Genomic DNA, 12,719 nt, shown 5'->3' with positions numbered 1-12,719 from the left:
TCTTAATGGGTCCTAATTTAGCTTTGTTTTGCTGCATCATTTTTAGGTCAACAAAGGAGAAAATTTCGAAGAGGTGTCAGAAAAGGAAGTCAATCATGCATCATCTGCAGTCTCACCTGAAGAAAAAATTCCCAATTTTAATAATGATGGCACAATATTTGAAGAACATAAAACTCCATACTCCTCTGATTATATTGAACAAAAAATAGATGATAAAAATTCTCTTGGTGTTGATAGATATGAAGAAGACGCCAATGATACTAACTCTGATATACAACTGCAAACATCATCAGAAGAAGAAGAAGAAGAAGAATTAGAAAACATCAATATTGCACTTGAAAAAGATACTTTGTCGTCACATTCAACGTGTTCTGAATTTCTGGACAATCATGAAATGGCTCTAGCAAAAGAAAAAATGATTCTACAAAGGCTCAATCTGGTCGAGCGAAAGAGAGCCAAGCAAAATATTTATCAGGGAACACTAGCTCATGTAGCTCTTTCAGTCGTAATGGAAAGTGATGAACGAAGCGGAAGTCCCTCTGACTGGTTTGACGGTGGACAAACACCCACTAATAACAGACGTAGTAGCAGTTTGAATGAAGTTAACATTAGAAATGACAACAGCGAAAAATATTTAAAAGATTCTAGAAAAACAAGTTTACCAGAAAATGAAAGCAAAAACCTTGGGGATATTTCTTCGGATTATAAATCCAAGAAAGCTATTGGACACACGAGATCGAAATCTGATGGCACTGGCTTGACGAAGCCAACAAAAAGACAGCTTAGTTTGGAAGAAACGTCAAGAACTAGAAAACCAATTAATTCAATTCGTCTTCAATTGTCTTCTTCTCTTCCAGAAAATTCAGGTACAAAATTTTCGAAATCTCTTCTCAGAAAAATAATTAAATTCAAGATTATTAACTTGCAATGGAGGCCTTGAGAACATAGTACCTCCTGGCTCTTCCTTTAATGGGCTTACCAACAAACCTTCTTAGCTTTGGGCGTTATAATTTCGCATTTCAGTTCACGTGTCATTCTCTTAAGAATAAAAGATTGTATGTTTGAAGTGTATTCATATTCACGTGTCTTCTCATGTGCAAACGTTAAACAAAGCAATGATACTCTAGCGAATAACACGTGATCTAAACTGAATGAGAAAACATTGCGCCCAAGTTTTAGAGGTACATAAAATCTGCTCGGAAGAGAGTATGGTTGGAGTTTGACCTATTAAAAACTAACACTGAAACTTTTTATGCCTCAAAGGCCAACGGAGAACTAGATCGTGCACCTTGTCAGTCACGCAACAATTTTGTATTGCGTTATACAAGTTTCTTCGTTACGCGCATTGGAAGCTATTTGTTCTCTTTGCGAGAAAACCTCGTCTGTTGTAGAGCACAAATACGAGCAACACTTTGTAATTTGAAATGTAAAAACGTTGCAAGGCCTTTTTCTTGTCCAGTGTATTACCGCGTCTTTAACAATAGCAAATAACCCAAAGGCAGTGACAAATTATTTTTCATTATTGTTCTTGCATCGTTTACAGGAAATTTTTACCTCAATGACCCACTGTCACCAACAGAAGAAGAACAGTCCCTGGCAACGATGCTGGCATCACAGGACCTGACTTCGTGTGAACTGGATAAAGTAAGGGACGGACCATTATTGAGGGGGAGGGGGGGTGGACTGTGGACTGTGGACTGTGTAAATACCTCAAAAAATATCGAGCAAGCACTTCACCTACGAGAAAAGTATCATGCAAACTCTCCTTTAATGAATCGCGACCACCAGTGCGTAGGAGAAAGTTGATTGGGTGAGGCTCAGATAAAACGTTGAGTTTCAAATGAGTTATACGCATTGAAAGCAATATTATAGATATAATACGGCGGCTTTCTGTTATGTCTTTAGCTATAGTTCGGCTCATGTGAAGTTCAATGTATGTATTCGGCCTGAGCTGTAGTCTTGTTGTGCACCGTGATTGGCTCAAGCATGTCGTCACCTGCCGTGACTCTTCCTTATTTATAAAACGTACAGTAGTATGTTACTTATCCAAAGGCGTGCTAAAAGCAAACCACTGATTCGTGTGTGTTCTAGCTTTAGGGCTAGCACTACGCGACATGAGAAACTCGCATTGAGTTATAAATTTCATAAAGATTTGCTAGCACATATATTTGTTTTCCTAACAGACGACACACCCCTATTTATTATATAGACATGAGTGTTTTACTGGGAAATACGCCTTTCGTATTTTTCGTACAAAACTACATCCGGGACTTGAGTATTACCAGCCTTCATTCTTTCTAGTGGCATGTTGCTAAGAATTTTATTTTTTACTTTATTCAGGAAAATGCTCACTTCAGTATCTCCGAGGCCTTAATACAAGCTATTGAACAGGTAAAACGAGGAGCCGGGAAAACCATAGTCTCCCTCACAGCCGCTTTCAGTGTCGTCACGCAACGCTTTCTCCCCTGAAGAGAAAACGTTGCGTGACAACATCGAAAGCGGCTGTGGGGGAGACTAGGAAAACCACTATAAAACTAAAGTATTGACATATATGTGTCAATATTTTAAATTTGCCGTGAGTGTATCAGTTCCCCATTGTATTTATTTTTGTACAAACAATTGGAAGGTAGAATTAACTAAACAACTTTTATATGCTTATCACGTTACTCATTATTATTGTTACAGTGTGTTATTCTAGTTTCTTATTTATACATAGGCATGTTTTGGAAATATTTCTCTTTTCTTTTTTAGATGAAATGTGATCGAATAATTGCATCTGAAGACGAAGAAGAAGACGAAGATGACGATGAGATTCGCCATTTAAAGCTAGAAATCGAGAAAAGACGACTCGAGAAGAAGAGAGAAAAGCAGAAGCTGGAACAGTCAGCCTTCAGTGATGAGAAGTCTACCAGTAACCATAGCGGCTCTGATCAGAGTAGCAGATCTCCGTCATCAAGTAAGGCACTTTTCTACTGGATTTGTTTTCATCAATCCACCCTTGCACGCTTAAAATAAATCACTTTTATTTAAGTGTCTAGTCGTTCTAGCGCTTTCGCACTAATTGGGGACACTTTTCGCTCGCACGCACTACCACTACATTTAATATTCTATGCACACAATGCTCAACTCATATGTTGAATTTTATGGAGGGAGGAAATCGGAGAACCCGGATAAAACCCTCGTAGCATAGGAGAGAACAACACATCAAACAAACTCAATTCACATGTGACGACCGCAGGGCTCGAACCAGCGACCCGACCCGTTTGACTCACAGCGGTGAAAAACGACGCGTTAGCCGCGAACGCCACCCATGCTTGCTTGAAGAATCGTTTCCTTCACACCACAGATCCAAGCATCCTAGGATCAGATGACATCAGCCTAGACTGGGAAGAGATTTCCTTTATGGACGACATACCTGGTCTTGCTGGCCTATCAGGATCAGAAACAACACTGGTACCAGAATCCCAAGACCAATTTGATCATCTCATGACTCCTAGTATTGAATCAAGCACTTCACCTCCATTATCTGCTGAAGCTGTTGCCAAAAACCTTCTAAAGAAGTTTGCCAACAAGAAACATCCTGCAGCTTCAGAACTTCAGTGGTTGGTATCCGAAAATGACGTTCCGCAGTCTCTGTTACCGCTACCACAGGCTTATTCAGTAGCGCCTGATGATGTTAGAGAAAAGGAAGATGCTCCTGCAGTAGAACAAAGATATTCGGCACCTGTAAGTCTTTTGTACTGAATTATAACTTGTTAAAAGGCTACACTCCTTGTAGAATTCTTGTGCCATGTTGCACTCTCGAACTCAAAGGAAGATGTTCTCTAGTTCACTGGATATGCGTGCGGTGTGCGACGTGTGTGCGGTGTGCGACGTGTGTGCGGTGTTCGACGCAAGTCTCGAAGTAAAGAAAAAGAAGATTATAATCGTAGTAGGCAGTGAGGGGAAGACTTCGCATCTTAGTGAAAATGTTTATCAATGCATAATGCCAGAGTATCAATGCATAATGCCAGAGTATTAAAATATATAATGTTTAAGTTATTCAAATATTTTATGGCTCCAATAAATAGCGCAATGAAACAAACGACTACAACAAAAACAGCATCATTGATTTTGCTAACACTTTTCCTTGTGGGGTTTTGTTTGCAGTGTCGTATGCGAGGTAATCTAGAGTGGGCACCACCTCGATCACAGATTATTTTCCACATTCATCCTCCTCCAAGGTATGTCAATCAATCAATCAATCAATTAACATTATTTATCCACACTAAACGGCTCAGTAAACTGATTTTCAGACATGTTGTGCATGTGTGTCGTACTCTTTTCTGATTCCATCATAATTTATTTTAATATCTATGACCCTTTTAATCTGTTTTTGAATCTGTGCAGGAGAAAGCAGCTGATGGAAGAACAGAATTATCGCTGTACTGGCTGTGGTATGCAAGTCGCTCCAGGTAACATGCAAAAAGAAAATGAATGAATGAATGAATGATTTACTTTCTTAGTTCCTCCTTCTCCTTCTCCTTCTCCTTCTCCTTCTCCTTCTCCTTCTCCTTCTCCTTCTCCTTCTCCTTCTATTTTTCATACCCACACTTCTCCTATTTTTCCTCTTCCTCTTCCTCTTCCTCTTCTAATACGCCCTCCTGTCCTAAGCGTTTTTCCCTGTTTCCCTTATCAGGATACATGAAGAGGTTTCGTTACTGTAATTATCTAGGAAAGTATTTTTGTAGCAGCTGTCATCATAACTCACTGATGGTGATTCCTGCCAGGATCATTCGTAAATGGGACTTCAGAAAGTATCCTTTGCAGACTAACATTGCTGACCATAAGCCGTGTTCGTTCATTGTTCTATTTTTTTACCAGACCCTACCAAACCACTGAGTAAAATCACTCAAGAAATTACACCATTTTCGTTCTTCATTTCAATACTAAAATATTGCAAAATTCGACACTGGTTTGCAGTTCCCTCACCTCTGAGGTCTCAGATTTGAGACCTCGACAATTTTTGCTTCGCTTTGGTTTCCAAAGTGTCAAGCAGGGCTGGTAGCTGACCATTGGTGTCGTAACAATATTCTAGTCGTTAGGGCGTTCCATATAGTAGCTTAGTTGGTTAGAGCTCTGACTAGTGCGGAATTTGTTTCCGATAAACATTTTCTTGAAGAAACATAATTAGTTAGTTAGTTACAGCATCTTTCCTTGACAGAGTTTCTATCAGATATGAAGTGTCAAAATTTAGCATGGATCTTCTTACTAAAATCTACACAGATCCATTATTTAATATTAAAGACCTGAACCCATCTTTGTACAGTAAAGTTCACCAATTAGAAACAATTAAGGTAATAGTATTATTGATAGAATACTTGATAAATTATGTCACCAAACATCCATGCCACTTGCCAGCCTCCCTACCCTTTACCCAATGGATAACTTCGACGATACGGCGGCCATCTTGCCAGGAGCCAGAGAGCAAATCAAAACAAAGATTACGGAAAATATATAGACTTTCGTGTGTTTCTCTTTCGTTTATGGGTAAAGATGATCGACTTAATTCATCTTTCGTTGTATTCTCTTGTGGTGAGATATTAATAAGAATCAACGTCATTACTATAACAAAGCTTTATTTGCCCCCTTGGCGCACCGTAATGCATTTTGATCCAAGATGGCCGCCGTATCATCGAAGTAGTTAACCAATTATCAACCAATCTTTCTATTAAACTCATGTACCCATCTTAACAACCCAATTACAGAATAATCTAACTACCACCCCTACACAAAACCAACAACTTCAAAATGTACTTACCTAGGTACCTTTTATTAATATTTTCAAAATCTTCGAAAACAACTCATTATTTGAAATCGCCAAACCATCTACTCCCCAACTATCCTATATGGGCCCGGTTATATGAAGGATAGATAGCGCTATCCGACGGATAAATCCTTATCCAGTAGATAAGTATAATGTAGATGTTGTTAGCCAATAAAGTTATCCACTGGATAAGATTTATCCGTCGGATAGCGCTTTCCATCTTTCGTACAACCAGGCCCAGCTGAATTACTTTACTTTTATATGTACCACCACCTATTCACAAAACAAAATACTTACAAATTTACTTACTGACTTCTCATTATTGTTTTTAGAATCTTCGAAAACAACTCTACTATTTAAGAACATTTGCACAAACATGTCGCAAGTCGCGAGAGTAAGTATCCTTCGTATCACGGTTTACCTGTTTCAGTGTTGCGCCACAAGTTATACGACTTTAAACGAGCATATTTGATTGGTATCGTCTACAGAATACAGCAAGAGTTTTCCAGAATCCCAGATTATTTACTGAATGAGCAGCATCTGTATTCCTTACAGGACTTGATACAGGTAACCTGTCGTGATTATGAGGGATTCTGATCAGTCAGTTCCTTGCATAGTCTGTACCCAAACCTTCTTAGCTTGGGTGTGCTTGGGTGTTATGTTTTCCCATTTCACTCCACGTGTCAGTCCCCTGAGTATCATTTCTTTGTTTGCTGCAATTTTCAAAAACATGCAAACTCTGTGTCTGTGAGTTGCACGCTGAAATTTGGTTTTTCGCTGCTGTCAATCAAACCTAATCAGTCGGTACCTTTCATATTTTCGACTGGCAGCAGTTCAGAATGTTGCAGTACCGTTTGTTCATAAGAAGACACATGAATTTGGATGCAACAAAGAATCTTATTCTCAAGGGAATGACACGTGGTCCGAAATGTGAGAACATTACACCCAAGTTATTGATGTCCATTATGCTGCATAATGGTCTTATTTAAAACTAACTTTACTCATATCAGGAAAGAGACTAAGTGCATGTCATACCCAAGCTAGACCAGCATGCACCACTCTCTTTGTCTTTCCTTCCTTTCCATGTAACAATCTAACATGAGCAGCAGTAAGGGGGACTCGCGGAGCGCCGGCATTTGAAAAAATGACATATCGAAAAACCCCAGCCCCCCCCTGGGGTTTCGGAGGTAGGTTAAAGGCCCTACAGGGGGTCTTGCGCGATCCGTCGGCAGCCGCGCGATAAGTCCTTACTGCTGCTGTGTTTGGGTACCGCAAACGGAGGTTAAAATATTCCTTAGATATAGATGGACACCATCACGAGCATTCGTAACAAAACTGTGCGCCGACTGCGAACTCAGGTGTTGGATCGCCTGGATGCGGACTTTGCCTTCACAACATTTATGGAGGGAGATACAGACGAGACGATGACAGAAGAAAGAGCAGAAAGAATAATTAACTTAATACCCGAAGGTAACTACCGGTTGGAGCTAACGTTCATAAAGTATTTAGACGGCGAGTGGATGATAGAAAAGGGGCGCAATCCTATCAGGGCGTCTGGTAAGAAGGACCTGTTTGTCTTAAACGAAAACACACGCCCGGGAGCATTGGTAGGAATAGACATGCTGTTCTACGAGGTTGCTTACCCGGTTACCGTAGTTATTTATGCTGCGTACGAGATAAAGACGCCAGACGTTAAGAAGTTGAAACCGATGCGACATCCCGGTAACTGCGTAGGGAAGCTAGTTAGAGAGTTCTTTGAAGACTCCTCTCGGGGCGGTAAACTGACTTTAAAGAGAAGAGAAGCCATCAGGAAATGGGAAAAAGATACTAATAGGACCGGAGGGTCGATAGACAACATCAAGAAGTTGGAAACCGCGTTAGAAAGGCGAATCCATGTGAAAGATATCACCGACGGCTTTATTTACTCCGGAACGCACAAATATGGGGGCCGCGGTGCGCCTATCGTAATTTACCAGCATAACGCACATGCGTGGCGCGAACTGCGGTTCCCAAGGAAGAAGGAAACGAAGGTCTATAAGAATTCTCCATTGGCAGAGTTAATCCATGAGAATTCCATTTGGTTGATGGATTCAGAAGGAAGTCAATTTATGACCCAAGACGGCACTTTGTATCGACCCGAAATTGAACAACAGCGCATTCAAAGCGCCTGCGAGACTTTAGGAGAAGACTTCTCCGACGAAGTGCTTAGCAGTCGCAGTTTGGACTTCTTAGCCGCAAAGAAAAGAAACGGGTGGAAATCCACACCGGAGGAGTTCAAAGACATAGCTAAAGCTTGTGTAGAACACGGTCACGGTGGTCTGTGGAACATGGAGTACGATGAAGACGAATACGTGTCTCTGGATATGAAACATTGTTACCCCGCAAGTTTTAAAGGCCTAGGAGATTGTAAGGAATATTACGACCGTTACGGACATCCAGATTCACAGTTCTTTCGTGTTGCGTTGGATGGTCACTACGACGCCCCAGCAACTGGATTCGTACGGTTGACCAGCTGGAAATTTACAAAAGACTTACATCCAATAATCTATGCGTGGTATGGGAAGCACCTGCAGGAGAAAGAATGGATACCCATACCCCTATTGAAGTTCTTTGAAGAGCGCAAACTTTTAAAATACACAGCGCATGAAGCCATACTTTGTCACAGCGCCTTTACGCAATGGTTACCGGAGCATAACCCCACGGCGCGTGTGGTCATAGGTAAATTCACGCAGGGCGCAAAAGAAGGCGAAAAACATATGCAGCGGCGCCTGATAACGGACGAAGGTGAGCTAAGCTTCCTCATCAAGCGTGCACATGATGAAGGAACAATGGTATCCGTGGAAAAATGGGATTACCTCGTAGATGATAAACTACACAAATGGAATGCGCTGTGTTACTACCAGGACCATCGACCGCAGTATTATCATCTGCGTGCCAGCATGCTCGCATATGCGCACATTAACCTACTTGCGATGCTCCTACGGTTTGACAAAGAGGACATCCCGCGCGTAGCTACGGATTCCTTGTACGTAAAGCCCGAAGTGTTAGAGAAGATGAAAGAATTCTACACCGAAGATGAGTTGGCGGAAAGTGGTCAATGGCGCGTTAAAGATGAGGAGATAAAAGCATGGAGAGAACGTGTAGAATATCACGGAGAAAATACTTGGGGCGTCGTAATGCCCACAATGAGGCCCATGCCAACCGTAAAGGACCCCATTTCTTACCAGCGCTTCTCTTACCTGTATGGCATGGGAGGCAGTGGTAAAACGACGCGCGTGTTAGAACTATTTCCTAAGATAAAGGTGCTAACGCCAACACACCGTTTGGAAAGAGAACTATGCAGTCAGGGCCATGATGCACAAACGTACCACAGCTTCTTTCGTTGGAATGGTCAAAAGTGGGTACCTGAAGCCATCCACGACATACCTCCGGTGATACTTTGGGATGAGATTTGCACCGTTCCTTTAGAAATCCTCAAAGAATTCGTAGAATTCCTCCGTGGGAAATGTCAAGTAATATTTGCCGGAGATCCCTGCCAGCCTCCTCCAATAGCCGGAGAGATGCCCCACGAATGGCTGAAAGATTTCGTAGACCATGCGGAGGAAATTAACGCCGACTACCGCAGCAAGGATCAAGTAAGAAACCTGAAAGCGGAATTAAGGGGCCTTAGTGATGCCGAGCAATGCAAAACACTGCGCAAACGCGTACGAGCGAAGTCTTACGAGGACTTTCTATACGCATGGCATCCAAAGGATCTGGTGCTGAGCAGCAAACGCGCAGCACAGTCTCGCATACAAAAGGATTTGCTAAATATACACCGAGAGCGCTTCCCTACGCATCCCGTACCTGTTTGCTACAAACCCCACGACACCCGCATGCAAAAAAGAGACGTCTGGGTACCTGGTACCGACATCCAACTGCAGAACGCAGTAACGCATGACAAAGCCTGGGTACCCATAGAAAAGGTGGAAAAAATTACCTCCCATCCAGATTGGCGCTTGGGTTACTGCATGACAGTCCACAGCGCGCAAGGGCTTACCATAAAAGAAACCTTATGGATCATAGACCAGCGGCTGTGTTGGAGCAACCTTATCTACACTGCCGTAAGCCGTGTGGAGTATGCCAAACAGTTGAAGAGAGCCTGGGGTCCGCAACTGCGTTACGATAAGACGCCAGAAGACATAGCCAAAGAGAATATCGCTAAGAAACTCCTTCGCTACAAGCGGCACGACGAAGAAAAAAATATGACGTTCGACCTATGCGTGGACGACGTTTATAAGAAAGGGGCCCGCTGCGCCAAATGTAACATACCTCTACTATGGAGGTTTGACCCAAATGACGATCAGCAGTTCTCCGTGGATCGCATAAATAATAAACGCGGCCATTGCAGAGGTAACGTAAGACTGACATGCCTAGAGTGCAATCGGGCGCGCGGTGCTGCACTACTCTGAGTCTTTGGGGACTATGAGCAGCTCTTCCATGACAAATCCGCGACTTAGGCCATTTAGGTAATACAACACGGGTTGCCCTTCCTTGGTGACGGACTTCGAAATCTCATACGTTTCCAAAGACCAGTTAGGATCCGTGGCTCTCTTACTGCCACCTTCGAGTTCCCCCGGCTGATAGAGGTATCTGACCACTATGTCGCGGGGGAGCTTTTTTTCCTTCAGTCCGACCGCTCTTGAACTTCTGACGTAGGACTTGTGCTCCACGTGTTTCTTTTTTATGGCATCCTTGGGTTTTATTCCCGTAGCCCTGGCCGCCTCGTTGTTCAAAGCCGCGATGACCTGGGGGAGCCGCTGTGTCCATTCCCTGTTGCGTTTGGAGGGATCTTCCAGCTCTTTCCAATACTGGTATCCAAAGAGGCGCTCGGCCAAGGTCTTATTGAATCTTTCGACGATGCTCTGACCCCTGTGGTACTCAGCCTCGGCTCTCCTAATTTTAGTGCTGTGGTCTTTCAGGGTTTTGGTAACCACGCCCATGAACTCTGTCCCCGCATCCACTTGCAGCAGCTTAGGCCATTTCAAGACGCGCTTATAAATCCTACCTAGGGCTTCTGCGACTTCCCCAGAATCCTTGCTGGTTATGGGTTCGGCGTCCTTATATCTGCTTGCGATATCAACTACGGTCAAAGCGTACCTATAGGTCTTTCTTCTCACCTTGTCGTGCGGTAAGAAAAGCAAATCCGCCTGATGAACTTCATTGGGGGCATTTACGGTGAAGCTGGGCCTGGGAATGTACTTAGGCACGGGAAGATAAACCTGCCAGAGGGTTTGTTTTCTTAGCCAGTTCTTAGCCGTTTCTTCTGATACCCTGGCCGCGGTCGCGAGTTTCTTGATGGCCGACGCTCCTTTCCAATAGCCTTCAGGCCCATAGTAAATCCTTTTGAGTTTGTCCTCTACGCGGCCCATTATATGAATTCCAGGACGAGATTGATCTTGCGTCCGTTAAAATCCACCGTCTTTCCGTCCACTTTAATGGTGATGTTTATGCTTTCTACCAAATTAGATAAGTCATAGCTTAAAGAAATGGGGGTGTATTCTACCGGGTCAAATGGATTACCTTTGGGCAGAAACTTGGACATAAGAGAAGACTTTTCTCCATTGTTGTAACTATGGACCAAGTCGCAATAGACTTCATAAGAGGATGCGACTTTCCATTTCACATCATATGTACTGCCGCTATTTATCGTGGTACTAGTAAGGCCCAGGAGTTCTACCAATGAACTGTCCTTTAAATTAGCGCTTCCACTATTTTTCTTGAATTTCATTTCATGGGGTAATCCTGTGGTAAGAGTATATCCATGCTTTGCTAACTCCTTAGCCAGTGTTATGGGGGTGTAATGGGAATCTGGTAACTTTGGCTTTTGGGAATTCACAACGACAAAGCCATTAATCAAATTATACCAAGAATTGTACAAAGAGCAACTAACCAACCGAACCCTTTCCGCGCGGATGGGAGGATTCAGATAAGTAGTAAAGTTATTCTTGTCGCTTTCCAAAAAGACGATCATTATATTAGATACGCCAAAGCTACGCCTCCCGCCAGCCCTGCGACTCCTACGAAGACCAATTCATTGTCTTTTTGTTTCTTAGAAGGCTGGTAGTAATTCTTAAACTGGGGCCTTTTTAACCCCGTTAATGCCGCGGGGTGTGCTTGCGCATAAAGTTTAAAGGCGTAGTCTGTATTTTCGAAGTTCTTATCCGCCTGCACTTTGTCTTGGTAGTTCTTGTCCAACCAATCCCTGTAAGCTTGTCTTTTTTCATTCCAAGCCGCCACGTCTCGCTGATATTTCTCCAGCGCTAAGTCGTGTCTTTTCCTTTCGGCGGCTAATTCTCCGCTTTTGTCGCCTCTAACTAATCTATCCAAATATTGACCGCCATAATTAGCTCCAGTGAATGCTAAAGCTGCGACGACTCCGCCTACGACCACGCTAGCCATTTATATATTACGCCGTAGGCAGGTACTTTTCCTTTCGTAGGTAATCCTTTAGCATGATAGCCCCGCCTACGGCAGCGGTCATCTTAGCAAAATTAGCGAAGCTCTTGCTTGGGTCTTCAGTAAAGTCTTCTTTGAGCACTTTCTTACCTACCCAACCAATACCCGCAACGATGGAAGTAATGATAGCTGCTTCTTCAACAGTTTTCAACAACGCGGTCGACATTATATTACAAAGCGAGAAGGTTATTCCATTACGGGTATTTTGCTTCTAGGCGGCTCCTGCACAGGTGCGTGATATGTTGGTGGTTTTACCTTTTTTGCTGCCCGCCATTGTAAGTAGAGGCTGCCTGCTGCTATAGCGACTCCTAACGCGCCAATGACGTAGCCGGGATCCCAAAAGGATTCCTCTTCTTCTACCTTTTCCTCCTTTTTTGCCTTGTTCTTTTTATTCATCTCTGCGAGCTTCTTTCCC

At 43.0% G+C, this 12,719-nt stretch overlaps 1 protein-coding gene across 2 annotated transcripts in view; it reads left to right on the top strand.

Moving 5' to 3' along the window:
* LOC116295524 (run domain Beclin-1-interacting and cysteine-rich domain-containing protein) overlaps positions 1-12,719 on the top strand; it is a 29,987-nt gene that overhangs the window by 2,482 nt on the left and 14,786 nt on the right. For both annotated transcript variants that reach the window (XM_089028788.1, XM_089028782.1), the window contains exons 4-14: positions 47-866; positions 1,544-1,644; positions 2,341-2,391; positions 2,752-2,956; positions 3,347-3,726; positions 4,150-4,223; positions 4,390-4,454; positions 4,679-4,796; positions 5,216-5,336; positions 6,139-6,200; positions 6,295-6,373. In XM_089028788.1, the coding sequence (XP_088884914.1) occupies positions 47-866; positions 1,544-1,644; positions 2,341-2,391; positions 2,752-2,956; positions 3,347-3,726; positions 4,150-4,223; positions 4,390-4,454; positions 4,679-4,796; positions 5,216-5,336; positions 6,139-6,200; positions 6,295-6,373 (2,076 nt within the window). The remainder of the gene's footprint in view (positions 1-46; positions 867-1,543; positions 1,645-2,340; positions 2,392-2,751; positions 2,957-3,346; positions 3,727-4,149; positions 4,224-4,389; positions 4,455-4,678; positions 4,797-5,215; positions 5,337-6,138; positions 6,201-6,294; positions 6,374-12,719) is intronic.

This window comes from Actinia tenebrosa, unplaced genomic scaffold (assembly GCF_029948245.1).
Source record: "Actinia tenebrosa isolate PJP-AT-01 unplaced genomic scaffold, QUT_ActTen_1.0 PGA_scaffold0__85_contigs__length_37466705, whole genome shotgun sequence".
In the NCBI taxonomy this organism is placed as follows: Eukaryota; Metazoa; Cnidaria; class Anthozoa; order Actiniaria; family Actiniidae; genus Actinia; species Actinia tenebrosa.
The sequence above is the reverse complement of the archived record's forward strand: the minus strand, read 5'-3'. Positions and strand labels throughout refer to the sequence as shown.